This window comes from Rhineura floridana, chromosome 3 (genome assembly GCF_030035675.1).
Source record: "Rhineura floridana isolate rRhiFlo1 chromosome 3, rRhiFlo1.hap2, whole genome shotgun sequence".
NCBI classification, from domain to species: Eukaryota; Metazoa; Chordata; class Lepidosauria; order Squamata; family Rhineuridae; genus Rhineura; species Rhineura floridana.
Window position 1 is genome coordinate 150450300 of NC_084482.1, and position 19462 is coordinate 150469761.

General features: G+C 45.0%; 1 protein-coding gene across 1 annotated transcript in view; it reads left to right on the top strand.

Moving 5' to 3' along the window:
- Positions 1–958: 958 nt before the first annotated feature.
- The window catches only part of SLC26A6 (solute carrier family 26 member 6), a 61162-nt gene continuing 42658 nt past the window's right edge, over positions 959–19462 (top strand). Inside the window, exons 1-6 of the mRNA XM_061618336.1 lie at positions 959–1089; positions 6589–6728; positions 7320–7430; positions 7952–8127; positions 10053–10217; positions 12530–12682. Coding sequence (XP_061474320.1) covers positions 959–1089; positions 6589–6728; positions 7320–7430; positions 7952–8127; positions 10053–10217; positions 12530–12682 — 876 coding nt within the window. The remainder of the gene's footprint in view (positions 1090–6588; positions 6729–7319; positions 7431–7951; positions 8128–10052; positions 10218–12529; positions 12683–19462) is intronic.

Genomic DNA, 19462 nt, shown 5'->3' on the forward strand with positions numbered 1-19462 from the left:
CAATAAATACAATAAATCAAAAACAAAACAAGCAACAATAAAAGAACCAAACAACATCCAAAAATACAAATAATGATAAAAATACCATTAAAACACACTTTAAAATGCCTGGGAGTATAAAAAGGTTTTCACCTTTTTGGTGACTTATTGGTCACTGTTCACTGGGGGCTAGTGGAAGCTGTAGTTCAAAGCAACTGGAGGGCCATGGGTTAGCCACCCCGGCTTTATACTCTGTTTGATAATAGCCTGACAACAAACCTCTACTCCCAGGTTTGGTAAAATATGCTGAAAGTTTGTTGCAGGGACTAGTTTCAAAATAATGACTTTTTTATCTGTCTTTCCTCAAGTAAAGCTATTGTGGGGGGGAGGTTCGGGGTAAATGTTTTAATGTCTAGGTCAGTCTTTCTCAACCAGGTGCCCTCCAGATATTACTGGACTGCAACTCCCATCATTCCTGACCACTGGCCATGCTGGCTGGGCTGTTGGGAATCAGAGTCCAAAGCATTTGGAGGGCACTGGGTTGGGGAAGCCTGGCCTAAATGAAGGATGGGGAACCTGTGGCCCTCCAGATGTTGTTGGCTCCAACTCCCATCAGTCCCAAACAGCATGGCCAACAGTCAACAATGAAAGGAGAACTACAGGTTCCCCACCCTATTCTATAATGGGCAGAGCTTGGAAAAGTTATTTTTTTGAACTACAACTCCCATCAGCCCTATCCAGTGGCCATGCTGGCTTGGGCTAATGGGAGTTGTAGTTTAAAAAAGTAACTTTTCCAAGCTCTGATAATGGGTGTATTCCTAGGCCCATCAAAAGAAAAAAGAAAAAGCAAGGTGGAATCCAAGTAAGCAGGTTTCAAAGTTCTCAGCATGTCAGGTAGTGTTAATGGTTCTCTCGCTTCCTTTCTCTGTTCTTAGTCCCAAAGCCAGACCATAAAGTAAGTGGTATTGTTTCCAAGGAGATGGAGCAAAATGAAGTGCCGTGTCACACTAAGGCAGAGCACGATGTGCTGAGTGAAGCTGAGCTAGAGACGATTGGCCAGAGAAACCAGGCTCCATCAACCTCTCTTTCTGCCAAGATCCCGAAGATAAGGTATGACCTTTCTACAGCTCACTCAAGGGCCTGTCGTGAGAAGGCTATGAAGCATATTGTGGAACCTGCAAGGTCTGAAAAGGAAGAATGATTTGACTAATGAACTACTTAGAGGTCTTGACATTCAAGCTATACTGAATTTTTTTAAAATAAAAATAAAAAATAGTAACTAGGAGAAAAATAGACCAGTGCTCCAGTAGTTACATTGGTCTGTCCTTATCGTTCTTTCTGTTTCTGGTGTTCATGTGGTCAATATGTGACAAAAATGAGTGCTATTGCTTATAGAGGCAAAAATGCCACCACCATCACACAAAAGACGTGGGAGGATCCCGAAGTTTGCCCTGTACATTTTTAAAAGAGGAAACCCTTTAAAGGGGGAAAACCCCAAAACAGGCCAAGGGGGGCTAAGTATACTCTGTGGCTACAGAATGCTGACTGTTGGAGGGAATAAATGCAAAACTGGGTGGGAGGAGGAATAGAATGGAATTTCGTGGAGGAGGGCAGAGCTGACTGGTTGACACAGTGAACAATAGCACTCAACACTGCAACGTTTTGTTGTAGATCCCACATGTGTCCTCTAAAAGAAGAGACACCACCCTCTCTGCATGTCTTGTCATACAGAGCATGCACCAGAAATGATATTGTTCTTCTAAAATTGTATCACTTTGGAGCAGAGTGCATGTGTGGTGGTGGCGGCAACCATTGTATGTTTCCCTTGTAATAAACTACTTTCCCATGGAATGCTGGCATTGTGCGGGGAAAGGCTTTAGTCCAGCCATCTCTTTGAAGTTGTAGCTTTCCGGGACTTCCCAGGAGGATCCCTACGCCTGTGCAGCCTCTGAGACGAGCTCCGTCTTGGATGAAACTTATCCAGTTTAAATTCAGTCAGAAGGCTCTTTTCTGACTGGGAATAATTTCTTCCGGATAAGGAAGAAACGTGAGATTTCCCACACAGCTTTGTTTTGATTGTTGGAGTCTGGAATTCGTCAGAATTGTCTGTCTTCCAGCAGCTCAGACAGAGCGAGGATTTTTATGCTAGCTCAGCTGGATAAGTGATCCGTTTTTTTTTACGGATTAACAGGCAAACATCCTCCTGTCTACATTCATCATTTTCTTATCTATACAGCTAAAGAGATTTGTCAAAGTAACAGCAATTGAGATAACCTAGGTGAGGTAAGACTTTCCTTTTTTTATTCACGGAACTAAGGGGGAAGAAAATATAAATAGCTTATCTTTTTTTTTATTGCAAAAAGCTGACATGGAAAATAGCATTTTAAAGATTACAACGGATGGGAGATTTCTGATTGGAAGAGATAAGAAATCTTTTTGATTTATAAGACTTTTGTGTAATATATGGCTGGGACTATTTTTCCTGATCTACTTTTTTTTTTTGACGAATCTGCTCATTCTCTCTGCTACTAGTTATTTGGACGCTGTGAACTAAAGCCGTTCTTACACTTCCGGGCAGATAAGAGATAAGGGCTGTCTAGCTTGTGACGTTAGTTGGTTGGAAAGATTAACTCCTTAGTAACTGGTTAAAGAAATAAGCTGCTCTTTGTTTGGGACATTGAAAATTGAAGGAGTTTTGTTCCTTTGGCTTTAAGAATGACAATTAAGAAGATCATGGATGTACAAGAAGGGACTTTATCTCTAGACATGTTTCAGAAAATAATGAATGGGATTAACTCAATAAAACAAGAACTGAGAAATAATAGACAAGCGTGGAGAATTGAATTTCATGAAATGAGGCAGGAGCTGAAAGAAACTCAGGATTCTATGAGAAAGGAGAATAAAGATAGATCTGGAAAACAAAAAAAGGATGAAAGAGAAATTAAAGGCAAGGTTCAATCTATGGAGATTGGCTTAAATATGGACATGAAAAAAGATTTGGATTTCCTGGTTGTGACGGATCCTGGAGATAAATATTACAGTTTGGAATACAGCTCTGTCTCTGAAGGAATTGAAGAGATTGGAGATAAAGATATTATCGGTTCAAAAAAATTCCTGGACTGGAAGGATTTGATGGAACTTGAAATGGAGAAAGTTAACAGAATTAATCCCTGTTTTGTGTCAATGGAAAAATCTTCAAGAGATGTACTAGTGTATCATGTGGAAAAGAGGAACAGAGATGCGGCTTTGCAACCATATTTCAGTGATACGTTTGGATTTGATGGCAAGAAAATATCTGTGATGGAGGAAATTCCTATCAGACTTTTATTATATGACTATGACAGCAAGATTTTTCGGTGCGTAAAGATGGAAGATGGAAGATGGACCCAATATGGATAATGACAGAAGAGCGATTTAAAATTACTGGACTTAGTAGATTTGATGAGTTGGATTAATTGGCATGTTTATTTAGTAAAAAAAATTGATTGATATATATCTCAAGGATTAGAAACTTCTCTTTGACTTTTTGTGGAAGATTAAAATGATAGTATGTTAATGAGATTTGAAACTAACTAAGATAACCGCTGGAGGAAGGTGATTTTATAATCTATTAAGAGATAGGTTTGTTATACATTATAGATTTATAGCTGAATTATAGCGATTTGAAATTACTGGACTTAGTAGATTTGATGAGTTGGATTAACTGGCATGTTTATTTAGAAAAAAAATTGATTGACATATATCTCAAGGATTGGAAACTTCTCTTTGACTTTTTGTGGAAGATTAAAATGATATGATGTTAATGAGATTTGAAACCAACTAAGATAACCGCTGGAGGAAGGTGATTTTATAATCTACTAAGAGATAGGTTTGATATATATTATAGATTTATAGCTGAACTATGACAAATCGGAAGTCAATATTCTTTCTTTTATATATATATATATATATATATATATATATATATATATATATATATATATTCTTTTTGTATTGTACTAGTTATTGATTTGTGTTGTTTTCTTTTTGTATTGTTTTGGTTTTGAAAATTGGAATAAAAATTAATTGCAAAAAAAAAAAGAAGAAGTTGTAGCTTTCCTTGTGCAAGGACTTTTAACGTGGGCAAAAATATGAGACTCTCCTCCACAGTCCCAAGTGATACAGACCACGATATCATGTGCATTTGAACTGTATATTTGAAGTGGCTCATGGTCTACAAAACACTACCCTCTTAATTATTTAGGCCACATTCACACCATACATTTGTTCCATTATTATTTCACTTTAAATAGTCAGTGGTTTCCTCCAAAGTATCCTTTGGAATCGCAAAGTGCAGTTTGTGAAGAGTGCTGAGTGTTGTTAGAAGACCCCTGTTCCCCTCACAGAGCTACAATTGTCACAGTGGTTTAACAGTCAGTCCCTTTTCTCAGAGAACTCTGGAAATTGTAGCTTTGTGAGGTGAAACAGGAGTCTCCTAACAACTCTCAGCACCCTTCATAAACTACACTTCCCAGGATTCTTTGGGGGAAGCCATGGCTGACTAGAGTAGCAAAATTTTATTGACCTGGAATGTTTTTCTATAGAAATTTCAGAATGATTTTTATACTATATAACTCACCCCAACCTTAGTGATGAAGCTTACAAGCCTACGCATGCCTATCCAGGAATAAACTCCTCCAAATATGGCAGGCCTAACTTCCACGCCAACCTGCACAGCATTGCTCTGCAAGTAGTCCAGCAGTTAAGAAGAAAAACAGAGGAACTATGCAAATATTTGGTTCAGCATCCAAATAATGGCCCATGAAATGTTGGAATACATCTTACTGATTTTCTAATTTGGGAGGGGGGAGTGGTTGCTGCTTCCTGCACAAGGTGAGTTGGTTGTCTGACTTGTTTTACCAGCAGTCAGCAATTGTTCATGATGACCCACCACCGAGACTTGCTCATAGAGTGACATGCACAATGCCACAGGTGGAAGAAAACCAAGCTTAACATGAGTTAGAGAAATACTCAGCTCCTCTGCTATTTTTTGTACCTTTAAATGGTATTGCTGGAACTCTGTTTTGATTCATTATTTTTATTCCTGTACATCCTTTTGCACACTAAATGGGGTAATAAAGTGACACAGATGTTCTGTACAAAATGCAAGAGTGGCTAATCCCCAAGACCCCACTGATTTTTGGCAGCAGCAGCAAAAAAAAAAGAAAAAAGTAAAATCGACATAGTGCTAGGGTGGGCAGAGAGGTTTAAACCTCTCCACTCCTCCTAGCCCAGTGTCCTGTTGGGGATGCAAATCTCTCCCTCCCTGCTCCTCAGATTGATTGTTTGATGAGCCATGAGGAGGTGATAACCCTCCTCAACTGATGTATGCGGATCACCTAACGAGGGGCAGCTGTGGGCCTGTGTGTATGTCCTGCACAGATGTGTGTCCTGTATGTGTTCATGCCCCATGTGTGTGTGTGTGAAAAAGTGTGGGGTGGCCACATCCATCACTGTACAGATGTGTCCTGTATGTGTGCATGTTGTTTGTTGTTTGTTTGTTTCTACCCCGCCTTTCGGCCAAAAGGCCCTCAAGGCGGCTTACAAAAAACACAAATATAAAAATACATCAATAAAATACATCAATACATCAATAACAATACAATTTACAATTTACAGTAGCCAAAACATAAATAAATAAATGTGGGTGAGAAGAAGGATGGGCACCGGAGAAGTCTAAAGAAATGGATCTTGAGGGAAAGACCTGGAGGAGAGATCCTTTCTCCATGGCGACTGAGATGATGGGCTAGCGACGCCATACTTCTCAGAGTGGATTTTATTCCAGCCACCACCGACTGCCCCAACCCAGATTACCAAATGGCACCAGTCTCTTTGCTCCGGGCTCGCTCCTTGGTGGCTGCTGCATGCCTATACGTGTGTGTGAAAAAGTGTGGGGTGGCTGCAACCATCACTGGCATGTGGCCTCTGGAAGGCTGTTTAGTGCGAATGTGGCCCTCGGGACAAAAAAGTTTAGCCATCCCAGACATAAAGAAATGCAGCCACCAGAAGCAGGGATGTTCATGCATACCACCCCTGAAAATTGGGGGTCCTGTGCATTTTCTTCTGTTTCTGCCCCTGTACAGATTATAGTCTTTAGATCTCAGATGTCTTCCTCTGCCTACTGCCAGTTGGAACGCCCCTGGGAGGGCTGCAAGCCAAAAGCTTCCCCACCCAAGCCCTGCTGAACTCCTGGTCAAGTCCCTGAACAGGAAAGGGCAGGAAGACTGAAGCCATACTTTGCCCATGAGTAGTTTAGTGCTGGGTGGAGTGGCCCCTCCTTCATTGCCTTGGGTAGCCTCCAGACCTGCCCGATATTGCAAATGTGGAATTTGGTTCTTCTTCCTCTTAAGGAGAAATCTCACAGGGGCATGTTGGATAGCAGTCATGTTCTTAAAGATATTTCAGCAAGACATATGCCTAAGATAGGACAATCACAAAACTCCAAGGGGTATTTCCGATGTGACAGAGCCATCTGCCAGGTCTTGCGTTGCCCTACAACATCCTGGGACCCAGTACAATTTGGAGACCCCATTTCCCTCGTAAACATGCCTTTCTGTACTTCTTTTCCAGATGCTCAAATTCAACTGCAAAGTCCTTGCTGTTCCGGTTCCTCCCCATCCTGAGGTGGCTACCACGGTACCCAGTCAAGGAATGGCTATTTGGAGACATCATCGCAGGATTCAGTGTAGGAATCATGCATCTCCCACAGGGTAAGCTATCAGGGATCCTATCCTCAGTCCCCTCTGAGGGCATGGATGACTGCCCTGAGGAGGTGCAACCTTCCATTTCTTCCCCTGTGATTGGAGAGCAAGAGGCTCCTTAGGTCTTGTGGTGATCTTTGTCAGTGCACCTGGCATAGGTGTGTCATTAGCACACATCTTTTTGCTCCATTGTGCTGAACTTTCCCCAACATTCAGTATGTGGTAAAACTGGATGAGCTGCTGGATGCTGAAATATAATTGGACAGAGAACCCAAACAAAAACTTGCCTCTGACTGGAGATAGGGCACTGTTGAAAGTATGACCCTGAGCACCTTGGGGGAGCAAACCTTTGGCTGTAAAAGATATATATGAGGAGAAGCGGATGCTAGGGCTTTAGGTGCATGGTGCAGTCTAAAGTATCTGAGGCTAGAATGTATATGTGGAATGGCAGGAAGCCATGTGAGTTACCTGTATAGGTGTGGTGGGTGAATGAAACTAAAGTGAGATCAAGTGGGATGCCTGGGATGCAATGGAGTCTGAGTGCTAGGCAAAGAGACCAAGCAGTGGCTATGTGGTAACATCCACCTTTGTTTTACCTAGGTTTAGCCTATGCGCTTCTGGCAGGGCTGCCTCCTGTCACTGGCTTGTATTCAGCTTTCTACCCTGTCCTGCTGTATTTCTTCTTTGGAACGTCCAGACACATCTCTGTAGGTGAGCAGGGGATGCTGGAAGAAGAGGCCCCTGGGATCACACATTCTTGCATTGCGTAGGAAATGCATACGCTAGATATCACACCTTCACATTAATGCAGGGTGGCTTAATAACCTCTTACCATGCATCATTAGCCACGTTTAGCAATTACATATCCCCCAATGTTAATGTCAAACATGGTTAGCTGTAAACCAGAGTTTTGATGTTATGTGTTATCACAGTGCTCATTTGCTATCTCAAACCAGGTGATCGGTGTGGTATATGGGGACAAATCCTCTTTTCCAAAATGTCCTTTTAAGGCAGGAAAGTGGAATATTCTCCCTCTTGCCCTAAACACGGCCAAGAGCTTGATCCTTTCCCATCAAATGCAATCCATTCTGCCCATGTTACCCATCTTAGTGATGTGAATGGGTAAACGAAGCCAACGGCAGCCTATGACAAACAAGGACTGGTTCTCATGGAGATACAAGGTTGGACAGGTAGTTGATTTCTTGGCCCAAGTGTCTATCTCCTTCTCACAGGCCCATTTGCTGTAATCTCTGTGATGATTGGGAGTATGACAGATTCACTGGAGCCAAGTGGAAAGTATTTGGAAGTGATCAATGGTACAAATGACACATTTGTCAATGAGGTTCGGAGGGATGCTGCCAGAGTGGAGCTGGTGGCCGCACTCACCTTCTTGGTTGGCATATTTCAGGTGAGTGGGATTCAAAAGCGTACCAGAAAATTGTATCCCTTTGGGATAAGTAAAATCAGCATTCGGTGTACAGAGATGGGAAACAATGGATTATCTCCCTATTTCCGACTGAAAGGGCTGGGCCATCCATTTCCTTCTCCCTTCCTTCCTTCCATTGATTTTCCTGATACACATAGAATATGAGGAGCATCACAGCAGGTCTCTGTGTTCATTCTTACGTCATTTGATGGCTACCAGGAAGCTTTTTAAAGAGATCTAATGGGTGCATAGACTTCCAAAAATATATTGAAACAAATGACCAAGGAGTAGCCAATGTGATGCCCTCCAGATGCTGTTAGACTACAACTCCCATCATCCCTGACCATTGGCTTTGCCGGTTAGGACTGATGGAAGCTGGAGTCTAGCAGGATTTGGAGGGCACCATGTTGGTTACCCCTTCCATGACATTGCCTATATAACTTTTCCAAAGACATTTGCATTTCTATGAGTGAGATGCAAACTTGTGTGTGCACTTTCCATTGCTACTGTTCTCATCAGAGCAGAAACTGAAGAGATGCTTGCAAGGCATGTTGTGTCTGAAAAAAAGAGTTAGGGATGCATGAATCTGCCAGTTTTGGTTTCTCTCACTTCCTCGTTTCCCCAGTCTTATGCGCAGTTCACCCCATTTCCACAATAAGTTGTGATTTAAACAAAAAAGTCCACACCAATAACTGTGTGCATTATCAGGTACATTTCTTCTAATGTATTCATTTTTGTATGTAATTTCCCCTAATACACACATTTTTACAAACAAATCAGCATTTGGAAGTAGTACTAGTTTTGAAGGATAGCTGCATTTCAGTTTACACATTGGTTCAGAAAGTGCAAATTAGTTAAGTTTACATTGAAATGCAAACCAAATGAACTCCATGACATGAACCATTCTAGTGCTGAAACAGCTCCAGAAGTTGCAAAGTTACTGCAAAAAACATTCCTTTGTCATAGCAGAACTGATCCAGGATCTCCAGGAAACCTGCATTTTTAATTGTTCAAATGGGGTTGAGAGATCCACCTCATCTAACAAGGCACAGGCAGATGTGAAAAGTGCTGTGAACAGATCCAAGCCTTCACAGTAAAGCTGGGGTCTCTTCTGCTCCAGACGCTGCGCAGGCTTCAGGATAACAGCCCCACCAATGACCACACTGGGCAACAGTATATATTCTGTAATTCATTATCTATCTATCTATCTATCTATCTATCTATCTATCTATCTATCTATCTATCTATCTATCTATCTATCTATCTATCTATCTATCTATCTAATCTATCTAATCTATCTAATCTATCTAATCTATCTAATCTATCTAATCTATCTATCTAATCTATTTATTTATTTATGTATATCCCGCCCTTTCTCCCAGCAGGAGCCCATTTTATATTCTAAAATGTACGTGACTAGGCTATGTTGCAGGTTGCATGGTCAAATGCATTGCAACTGGTGGCAGACTGACTCGTGCAGTTTGCCAATGAAGAACAGGTCTGTCCCCTAGGGAAGGTTATAACCAATCCTGGTGTAACTTTTTCACAAGTGTGCACTCATAAAATCACTCCCCTCCCCCTCCCTCATATTATGTATACCAGTAGATTCAGAGCATGGGCGACCTACGTGTCCCAGGGTGGAGAATTCATGGCTCTCCAGATGTTATTCAACTTGAACTCTCATCAACCCCCTATAGCATAGCCCATAGTCAGGGATGATGGGAACTGGACTCCAGCAACATTGGAAAGTCCTCCACCCTGATCTAGCCCAATGTTCCAATGGACATAATCTCTCTAAAGCATCTTCAGATCCACCATGTCCCAGAGAGAATGGCAGGGGGGGGTGGAATCCTGTGAGAGAACCTATGAGAGACAAGATGAGGATGTTGTTCCCCCAACTTTTTTAGGTTGCCCTTGGCCTGCTGCAGTTTGGGTTTGTGGTCACCTACCTTTCCGAGCCCTTGGTACGGGGCTATACCACAGCAGCATCTATCCAGGTGCTGATCTCTCAGCTGAAGTACGTCTTTGGAGTAAACTTGGAAGAGCATTCAGGGCCATTGTCAGCTATCTACGTAAGTACAGTTGAATCTGGGATAGGGTGGGTTGGTGTTAGGGAGGAATTGGTGCAGGAGTTTGTAATGTTCTGGAAGCTATCTTAGCACTAGAGGTGAAAGATCAATTACATGAATGCAGTTAATGTGCATGTTGTTGTCTTTAAAGCGAATAGCAGTCACATAGGTGGGTGGGGTTGCCAAACAGCAGCAAGACTCTGCAGGGTGTAGAAAAGGATAATTTAACCCTCCCCGTACCACTTGCCATGGTCCACCAACAATCGTCTCCCTGAAGTTGCTACTTGCAATGGGAGGGAAGCCTCCATTGGTGCAAACTATTTTTTCTTTTCTTAACCATTTCCCAGAAGTCATTTTTACACATGCTTGCTCCTCTAGCTTGTGTGAGCCAACTCATTCTTGCAAGCTACCATCAGAATCCTTGAGAGACACATGAGCAAAGGTAGCATACCTGAGGTCATACATCAGTGGCCAGCAGTGGCTTGTGAGAGGTGGCACAGGCAGTGGCATCCTCCTGGTGTGGCAGCTCTGCACTCGCTGGGGTGAGGATGGAGCAGGGTGAAGTGGTGGTGAGGTCAGGGGAGATGCAGGTTGGCCTAAAATGCCTTGGAGCTACTCCAGCCTCACTGCCACCTTGCCCTGCCCTGCCCTGTCCCATCCTATCCTGATGAGTGTGAGTGCAGTGCCACAGCCTCCAGGAGGTTGCCACTGTCTCCATATACACACCCTCATGAGCCTGACTATGAGGAACCCCTTGGTCCTTTCTCAGAGCCCAGGCAAGACAAGGAGGGGGAGGCAGCTGGCCTCCCAGCCACTGTGGATGGGAGCTGTGCTCGGCTTCCCTTCAAAAGCGGCATCTACATCCCACCACCTCTTAAACACATCTGGTCTGAGGCCTAGCAGTTGGGCAGTGAGTTAGTGGGCAGCAGAGTCAGGCTGGTGAAAGGCCCTTCTGAGTCTTGGGGCTCTAGGCCAATGCCCAACTGGGCGGACCACTGGCACCTGGTCTGCTCCTATATATATATTCTCCAAGTCAACAGTCTACAGAGTATTGTATTTTAAGAGGGCTCCATTCCTACACCATTTATGTGGCAGTAGATTTGTATAGGATTGTACTGATAGTGTGTCACTAGCTACGTTTGTTAGGTCATAAGAGCCAGTGTGACGAAGTGTTTAGAGTGTTGGATTATGACCTGGGAGACCAGGGTTCAAATCCCCAGTGAAGCATGAAGCTCACTCAGTGACCTGGGACCAGTCATTGCCTCTCAGCCTAATCTACCTAAAAGGGTTATTGTGAGGATAAAATGGAAAGGGGGAGAAACATGCACACCACCTTAAGTTCCTTGTAGGAAAGGTGGGATATAAATGCAAAAATAAATAAATAAAAATAAGGAAGGGACATAACAGATGTAGCAGATTCTAGATCCCAGCAATACAGAGTTGATGGTATTAAGCATACATGGATGAATCCATACACACCAAATGTTCCTATTTACCTTTTTCTAGTGCCTAGCTTTGGTAAATTACTACCCCAATTATATCCCCATTTTGCCTCTTAGGGGGATTTTGGAGGTTCCTTTTTGAAAATTTTGTTCCGGAAGCTGCAACTGGTGCAAAATGTGCCGGCGAGACTGCTCACTGGGACAGGGTATCTCAAACATATCCCGCTGCTGAAAGAACTGCACTGGCTACCTATTAGCTACTGGGCTAAGTTCAGGGTTCTAATTTTGGTGTACAAAGCCCTGTACAGCTCGGGACCAGGATACCTGAAAGACTATCTTATTTTTTATATACCCAGTCGATCACTGCGCTCTGCAGGTGAGAGCCTCCTGCAGATACCATCTTATCAGGAGGTTCGTTCTGCACAATATAGGAAATGGACCTTTAATGTAGTGGCACCTACCCTTTAGAATTCCCTCCCCTTAAGCTGGGGAGGCAAGAGTTAACTTTTCAAATATTTTTTATTTTTAAAGGTGGGATATAAATAGTTTTGCTAGTCTTAAAATGGAATATGTTCCAATCTGATAGGGAGGGGCAGATTGTCAGCAGTCTGGAATATGTGACAACACAGAATCATGCCAAAATAGTGTTTCAGTTTTGGGCATCTTCTATAGCCTAAGGGCCCCACTGAGCTTGGAATCAGATATTGCAATCTGCAGTATGTATCTTGAAGTGCCGCATAGATTAATCCTGAAGTGTACCAGAGGATGCTTCCAGAAAGAGGGGAAGTAGCTTTCTCATGGGACAAGGAGATCATGTTTCATCTATGCTCTGTTTCTCACAATTGCTTCCGCTGCCTTGTTCTTTCTCTACAGACCTTTCTGGAAATTTGCTCAAAATTGCCACAGACCAACGTAGGCACTTTGATCACTTCTTTGATTGCCATGGCTTCGATCCTACTTGTAAAGATGCTCAGTGACAAATTTGGCAAGAGGCTTCTGATACCCATCCCCATTGAGCTTCTCACGGTAATTGATTTTACATACTTCTAGGATTTCTGCCTCTCTACAAAAAAAATCAAGGTGGGCTTTGTTGTTGTTGTTATGTGCCTTCAAGTCGATTATGACTTATGGTGACCCTATGAATCAGTGACCTCCAAGAGCATAAACTCCATGAGCTCCACCCCAGCCAACATGGCCCACAGACTGGGGTGATGGGAGTCATAATGTGGCAACATCTGGTGGGTTCTCTATCCCTAGTCAGGGATAGGGAACCTGCCAGATTTGCCTGGAAGTCGCAGCTCCTTGCTTAGATTAAAAGCAGCCAAAAGCTTAAACAGCCCTGCCCCTTGCTCAGGAAGGAAGCCTTCCTTCCTGCCTTCCTGCCTTCAAAGGAAGGAAGCCTGAGATAATCCTAAAGAGTTAAGCCCCAGCTGATAGTTGAGCCATCAGCCTCAAGTAACACATCATTGGCTGGCAGCAGTAGCTGGGAGGAACCAGCCACACATATAAAGTCAGAGCACCCTAGCGAGGGAGCCTGCTCCACAAGCTAGAGGGAGCCCCAGCTGACGAAGCGTCAAGGCCCCAGCTGACAAAGCGTCAAGGCCCCAGCTGACAAAGCGTCAAGGCCCCAGCTGACAAAGCGTCAAGGCGAGTTAAGCAGCAGAGCGAGTTCGGCAGCAGGGCGAGGAGGCCAGGGCCCCCCACTCTGCCCCTCTGTTCCCTAACCTCAACTAAACCGCAGTCTCCAACCCATTGACGTAATAAACCTTAAACAAAACTATGCAGGTAAGAAGCCAGCAGGGGTGTGGGGGCTTTCCAGTGTTTTGCACCGCCTGCAGCATGTACGACTATCTGCCTGTTGGACAGAAGTCGTGGGTGTGCTCTCGGTGCAATGAGCTCCTGGCTCTCCAGGAACGACTTCATTTCCTTGAGGCCAAGGAGGCGGACCTGGAAAAGCGGAGAGAGGCAGAGAGGTGTGTGGAGGAGGCCTTCAGGGACGTTATAGCTGTGTCCCACTCCAATGATGATAGCTCTCCTGCTATCATGGAGAACGATGGTCTCGGGGAAGGAGAGCATCCAGCTGAGGAAGAGGGAAACAATCCCTTAGAAGGGACTCATTCCTTGGGGGATGAGCAGCTATCCTCTTATGCCGAGGATATATCTCCAGGGGGTGGAGGGATCCTTGTAGTGGGTGATTCGATCATTAGGAACATAGACAGTGTGTGATGGGCGTGTAGACCGCAAGGTGTTTTGCCTGCCTGGTGCGAACGTTGCGGATATCGCCCGTTGTTTAGATAGTTTGGTAGACAGTGCTGGGGAGGAGTCAGTGGTCGTAGTGCACGTTGGCACCAACGACATGGGGAAATGCAGCCGTGAGGTCCTGGAAGCAAAATTTAGGTTGCTAGGTAGGATGCTGAAAGCCAGGACCTCCAAGGTGGCTTTCTCTGAAATGCTACCGGTTCCACGTGCAGGACCAGCCAGACAGGCCCAGCTTTGCAGTCTCAATGCGTGGATGAGACGATGGTGTCGGGTGGAAGGGTTTGGATTTGTTAGGCACTGGGGAACATTTTGGGACAAGCCGGGCCTGTACAAAAGGGACGGGCTCCACTTGAACCGGAATGGAACTAGACTGCTGGCACTTAAAATTAAAAAGGTAGCAGAGCAGCTTTTAAACTGACTGAGGGGGGAAACCCGACAGGAGCTGAGGAAGGTCCGGTTCAGAATAAACCTCCCCCCTGGGATAAAAACCAAAGAAATGATGAAATTTTAAAAAGGGTAGGCCTAGAAGGAGGCATTGTGAGAGCAGGGGCACAGGATATAAATTCAGAAGAGCAAAATTACCACAGGCCAAACCACAAGGGGCAAAGACACTTGAAGAGAGACACTGCTTACAAGTGCCTGTACGCTAATGCTAGGAGCCTCCGAACCAAGATGGGAGAACTGGAGTGCTTGGTCTTAGAGGAGAGCATTGATATAGTGAGCATAACAGAGACCTGGTGGAATGGAGAAAACCAGTGGGATACAGTTATCCCTGGATATAAACTATATTGGAAGGACAGGGCAGGACGTATTGGTGGCGGAGTTGCTCTATACGTGAAAGAAGGCATTGAATCCAGCAAGCTCGAAACCCCCAAAGAGGCAGACTCCTCCACAGAATCGTTGTGGGTGGCAATACCATGCCCCAGGAGGGATTTAATACTGGGAACGATCTATCGTCCCCCTGATCAAAATGCTCAGGGAGACCTTGAGATGAGATATGAAATTGAGGAAGCATCCAAACTAGGAAATGTGGTAGTAATGGGTGACTTCAACTACCCGGACATAGACTGGCCGCATATGTGTTCCAGTCATGACAAAGAAGCAAAGTTTCTAGATATTCTAAATGACTATTCCCTAGACCAGTTGGTCATGGAACCGACCAGAGGGACGGCAACCCTGGACTTAATCCTCAGTGGGGACCAGGACCTGGTGCGAGATGTAAGTGTTGTTGAACCGATTGGGAGCAGTGACCACAGTGCTATTAAATTAAACATACATGTAAATGGCCAATTGCCAAGAAAATCCAACACAGTCACATTTGACTTCAAAAGAGGAAACTTCACAAAAATGAGGGGATTGGTAAAAAGAAAGCTGAAAAACAAAGTCCAGAGGGTCACATCACTCGAAAATGCTTGGAAGTTGTTTAAAAACACTATATTAGAAGCTCAACTGGAGTGCATACCGCAGATCAGAAAAGGTACCGCCAGGGCCAAGAAGATGCCAGCATGGTTAACGAGCAAAGTCAAGGAAGCTCTTAGAGGCAAAAAGTCTTCCTTCAGAAAATGGAAGTCTTGTCCGAATGAAGAAAATAAAAAGGAACACAAACTCTGGCAAAAGAAATGCAAGAAGACAATAAGGGATACTAAAAAAGAATTTGAGGAGCACATTGCTAAGAACATAAAAACCAACAACAAAAAATTCTATAAATACATTCAAAGCAGGAGACCATCTAGGGAGGTGATTGGACCCTTGGATGATAAGGGAGTCCAAGGTGTGCTAAAGAACGATAAGGAGATTGCAGAGAAGCTAAATGAATTCTTTGCATCTGTCTTCACAGTGGAAGATATAGGGCAGATCCCTGAACCTGAACTAACATTTGCAGGAAGGGATTCTGAGGAACTGAGACAAATAGTGGTAACGAGAGAGGAAGTTCTAGGCTTAATGGACAATATAAAAACTGACAAATCACCGGGCCCGGATGGCATCCACCCGAGAGTTCTCAAAGAACTCAGATGTGAAATTGCTGATCTGCTAACTAAAATATGTAACTTGTCCCTCGGGTCCTCCTCCGTGCCTGAGGACTGGAAAGTGGCAAATGTAACGCCAATCTTCAAAAAGGGATCCAGAGGGGATCCTGGAAATTACAGGCCAGTTAGCTTAACTTCTGTCCCTGGAAAACTGGTAGAAAGTATTATTAAAGCTAGATTAACTAAGCACATAGAAGAACAAGCCTTGCTGAAGCAGAGCCAGCATGGCTTCTGCAAGGGAAAGTCCTGTCTCAGTAACCTATTAGAATTCTTTGAGAGTGTCAACAAGCATATAGATAGAGGTGATCCAGTGGACATAGTGTACTTAGACTTTCAAAAAGCTTTTGACAAGGTACCTCACCAAAGACTTCTGAGGAAGCTTAATAATAATAATAATAATAATTTTATTTATTGGTCTCCTATCTGTCCAGGTTAATGGACACTCTAGGCGACTTACAATAAAAAACAATACATCATATACAATATACAAAATAAAACACAGTCATAGTCAATTTAAAATCAGTTTCCAATTAAAACATCATAAAACTAACCCTCCCCAATCCCATAGGCCTGCCTGAATAGCCAGGTTTTTAAGGCTCGGCGAAAACCTGTCAGAGAGGGAGTATGTCGAAGATCAAGAGGAAGGGAGTTCCAGAGGGTGGGGGCCACAATCGAGAAAGCCCTCTCTCTGGTCTGCACCAGCCTAGCTATTTTAACCGGTGGGACCGAGAGAAGGTCTTGTGAGGCTGATCTTGTCAGGTGGCATAATTGGTGACTCTGGAGGCGCTCCTTCAGATAAACGGCCGAAACCGTTTAGGGTTTTAAAGGTCAATACCAACACCTTGAATTGGGCCCGGTAGACAACTGGTAGCCAGTGAAGATCCATTAAACTGGAGTGATGTGATCACGGTGACGGCTGTGCTTGATCAAGCACGCCACCGCATTCTGTACCAGCTGTAACTTCCGGACCGTTTTCAAGGGTAACCCCATGTAGAGCGCATTACAGTAGTCAAAGCGAGAGGAGACCAGGGCATGTATCACTTGTGGGAGCAGATGAACAGGAAGGTAGGGACGCAGCCTTTGTATCAGACGTAATTGATACCAAGCTGCCCGACTCACTGCTGACACCTGAGCCTCCATGGACAGCTGGGAGTCAAGAATGACCCCAAGGCTGCGGACCTGGTCTTTCAAGGGTAATCTCACCCCATTAAGCATCAGGTCTGTAATACCCAGCCTCCCTTTATCTCCCACAAGCAACACCTCAGTCTTGTCAGGATTCAGCTTCAGCCTGTTCTCTCCCATCCATCCACTTACGGATTCCAGGCACTTGGACATGGTATCTACAGCCAACTCTGGTGAGGACTTAAATGAGAGATAGAGCTGAGTGTCATCCGCATATTGGTGACACTTCAGCCCAAAACTCCTGATGATGGCCCCCAGCGGTTTCACATAGATGTTAAACAGCATGGGAGAGAGGATAGAGCCCTGTGGTACTCCACAATTAAGAGACCAAGGGTCTGAAACCTCATCTCCCAAAGCTACCCTCTGGTGCCTATTTGAGAGATAGGAATGGAACCACTGTAAAACAGTGCCCCCCATTCCCAATCCCTCAAGGCGATCCAAAAGGATACCATAGTCAACGGTATCAAAAGCCGCTGAGAGATCTAGGAGGACGAGGAAGGTATACTCCCCCCTATCCAGCGCCCTCCTCATATCATCCACCAGAGCGACCAAGGCTGTTTCAGTTCCATGCCCAGTCCTGAAACCCGATTGGAATGGATCTAAATAATCCATTTCCTCCAAGTGTGTCTGTAACTGTTTGGCCACCACTCGCTCAATCACCTTGCCCAAGAATGGTAAGTTAGATACTGGGCGGAAGTTATTCAGTTCTCAGGGATCCAAGGAGGGTATTTTTAAGATGGGCTTTATCACCGCTTCCTTGAGGACTAATGGCATTGCACCCTCTTTCAAGGATGCATTTACCATTGCCTTGATCCCTTCGCTCAGTCTCTCCTTGCAGCTCATAACAAGCCACGAAGGGCAAGGATCAAGCAGACAGGTGGTTGGCTTCACGGTACCGAGCACCTTGTCCACTTCCTCAGAGAGAAGAGGCTGAAACCGATCCCACCGGACCGGAATGCAACTGGCCGACCCTGGCCCACTACCTGTATCCACGGCGAGCGGAATTGTGCTCTTCAAGCGCTCGACTTTATCAGCAAAGTGTTCAGCAAAATTATCACAGGAGATTTTCGATTGCTCCATGGGTTCCTGAGCAACTGGACCGACCAGGCTTCGGACCACTTGGAACAATCTCCTGGGACAACACTCTGCTGACGCAATAGAGGCAGCAAAGAACTCCCTCTTTGTTGTCTTTATTGCCACTTGGTAGGCAGTTATTGCTGCTCTAACCAGTGTCCGCCACCGGCGCTCAAGTCGTCTCACCTCCTGCCTCAGACCCCGCAACCGTGGTGTATACCAGGGCACTGTCTGAGTTCTATTCAGGGGGAGAGGACGTTTCGGGGCCACCCGATCCAAAGCCCCAGTGATCTCCCGATTCCACTTCATCACCAGGGCTTCGACCGGGCGACCTTCAGTCAGCTCCAAATCACCCAGCGCATTCAGGAATCCCTGAGGTTCCATCAGGCGTCTGGGGCGGACCATCTTAATAGGTCCTTGTCCCCTACGGAGGGTGTGTGGCATCGAGAGGTCTATATTCACCAGGTAGTGATCTGACCATGACACAGGGTTAGAAGAAACAACCCTCCCTTTCAGAACACTTCCCTCCCCTCCCGAGACAAACACAAGGTCGATAGCATGACCGGCTACATGGGTGGGCCCTGTATTACTGAGCTGCAGATCCCAAGAAGTCATGGTTTCAATGAAATCCCGAGGGGCTTCCATGAGGATAGACTCGGCGTGTACGTTAAAATCCCCCACAACCAAAAGGTTGGGGGAACGTAACCGCACGTCCGAGACCACCTCAAGCACCTCGGTCAGGGAGTCTGCTGTGCAGCGGGGTGGGCGGTACACAAGCAGAATCCCTAAATTGCCCGTTGGGCCCAACCTCCAGTACATGCAATCAACAAACTTGGTCTCATGGAGAGGAGGTCTGGAGAAAACCAGAGATCCCCAATAGATGACTGCCACACCCCCTCCCCGCCTACCAATCCTCAGCTGCTGTGCGTACTGGAAACTCGCTGGACACATGGCCTCAAGTAGTGGAGCTGAGGCCTCATCCAGCCAGGTCTCCGTAATACAAGCCAGGTCTGCGTTCTCATCCAATATCATGTCATGGATGAGTGCTGTTTTTTGTACCACAGACCTGGCGTTACACAACAGCAGTCGAAGTTTGGATGGAGTTCTGCATCCCCCAGTTATCTTCTGGTCGTGAACAGGTCTGGAACAGGGGATGGATATTATGCATCTATCCCTTGTTCCCCTATGCTGGCGTGGCCTGCTACTTGCGCCTCTCCAGGATCTGCCACCCAGCCGTTCAATATCATGGCTCCCCACCCTTCTC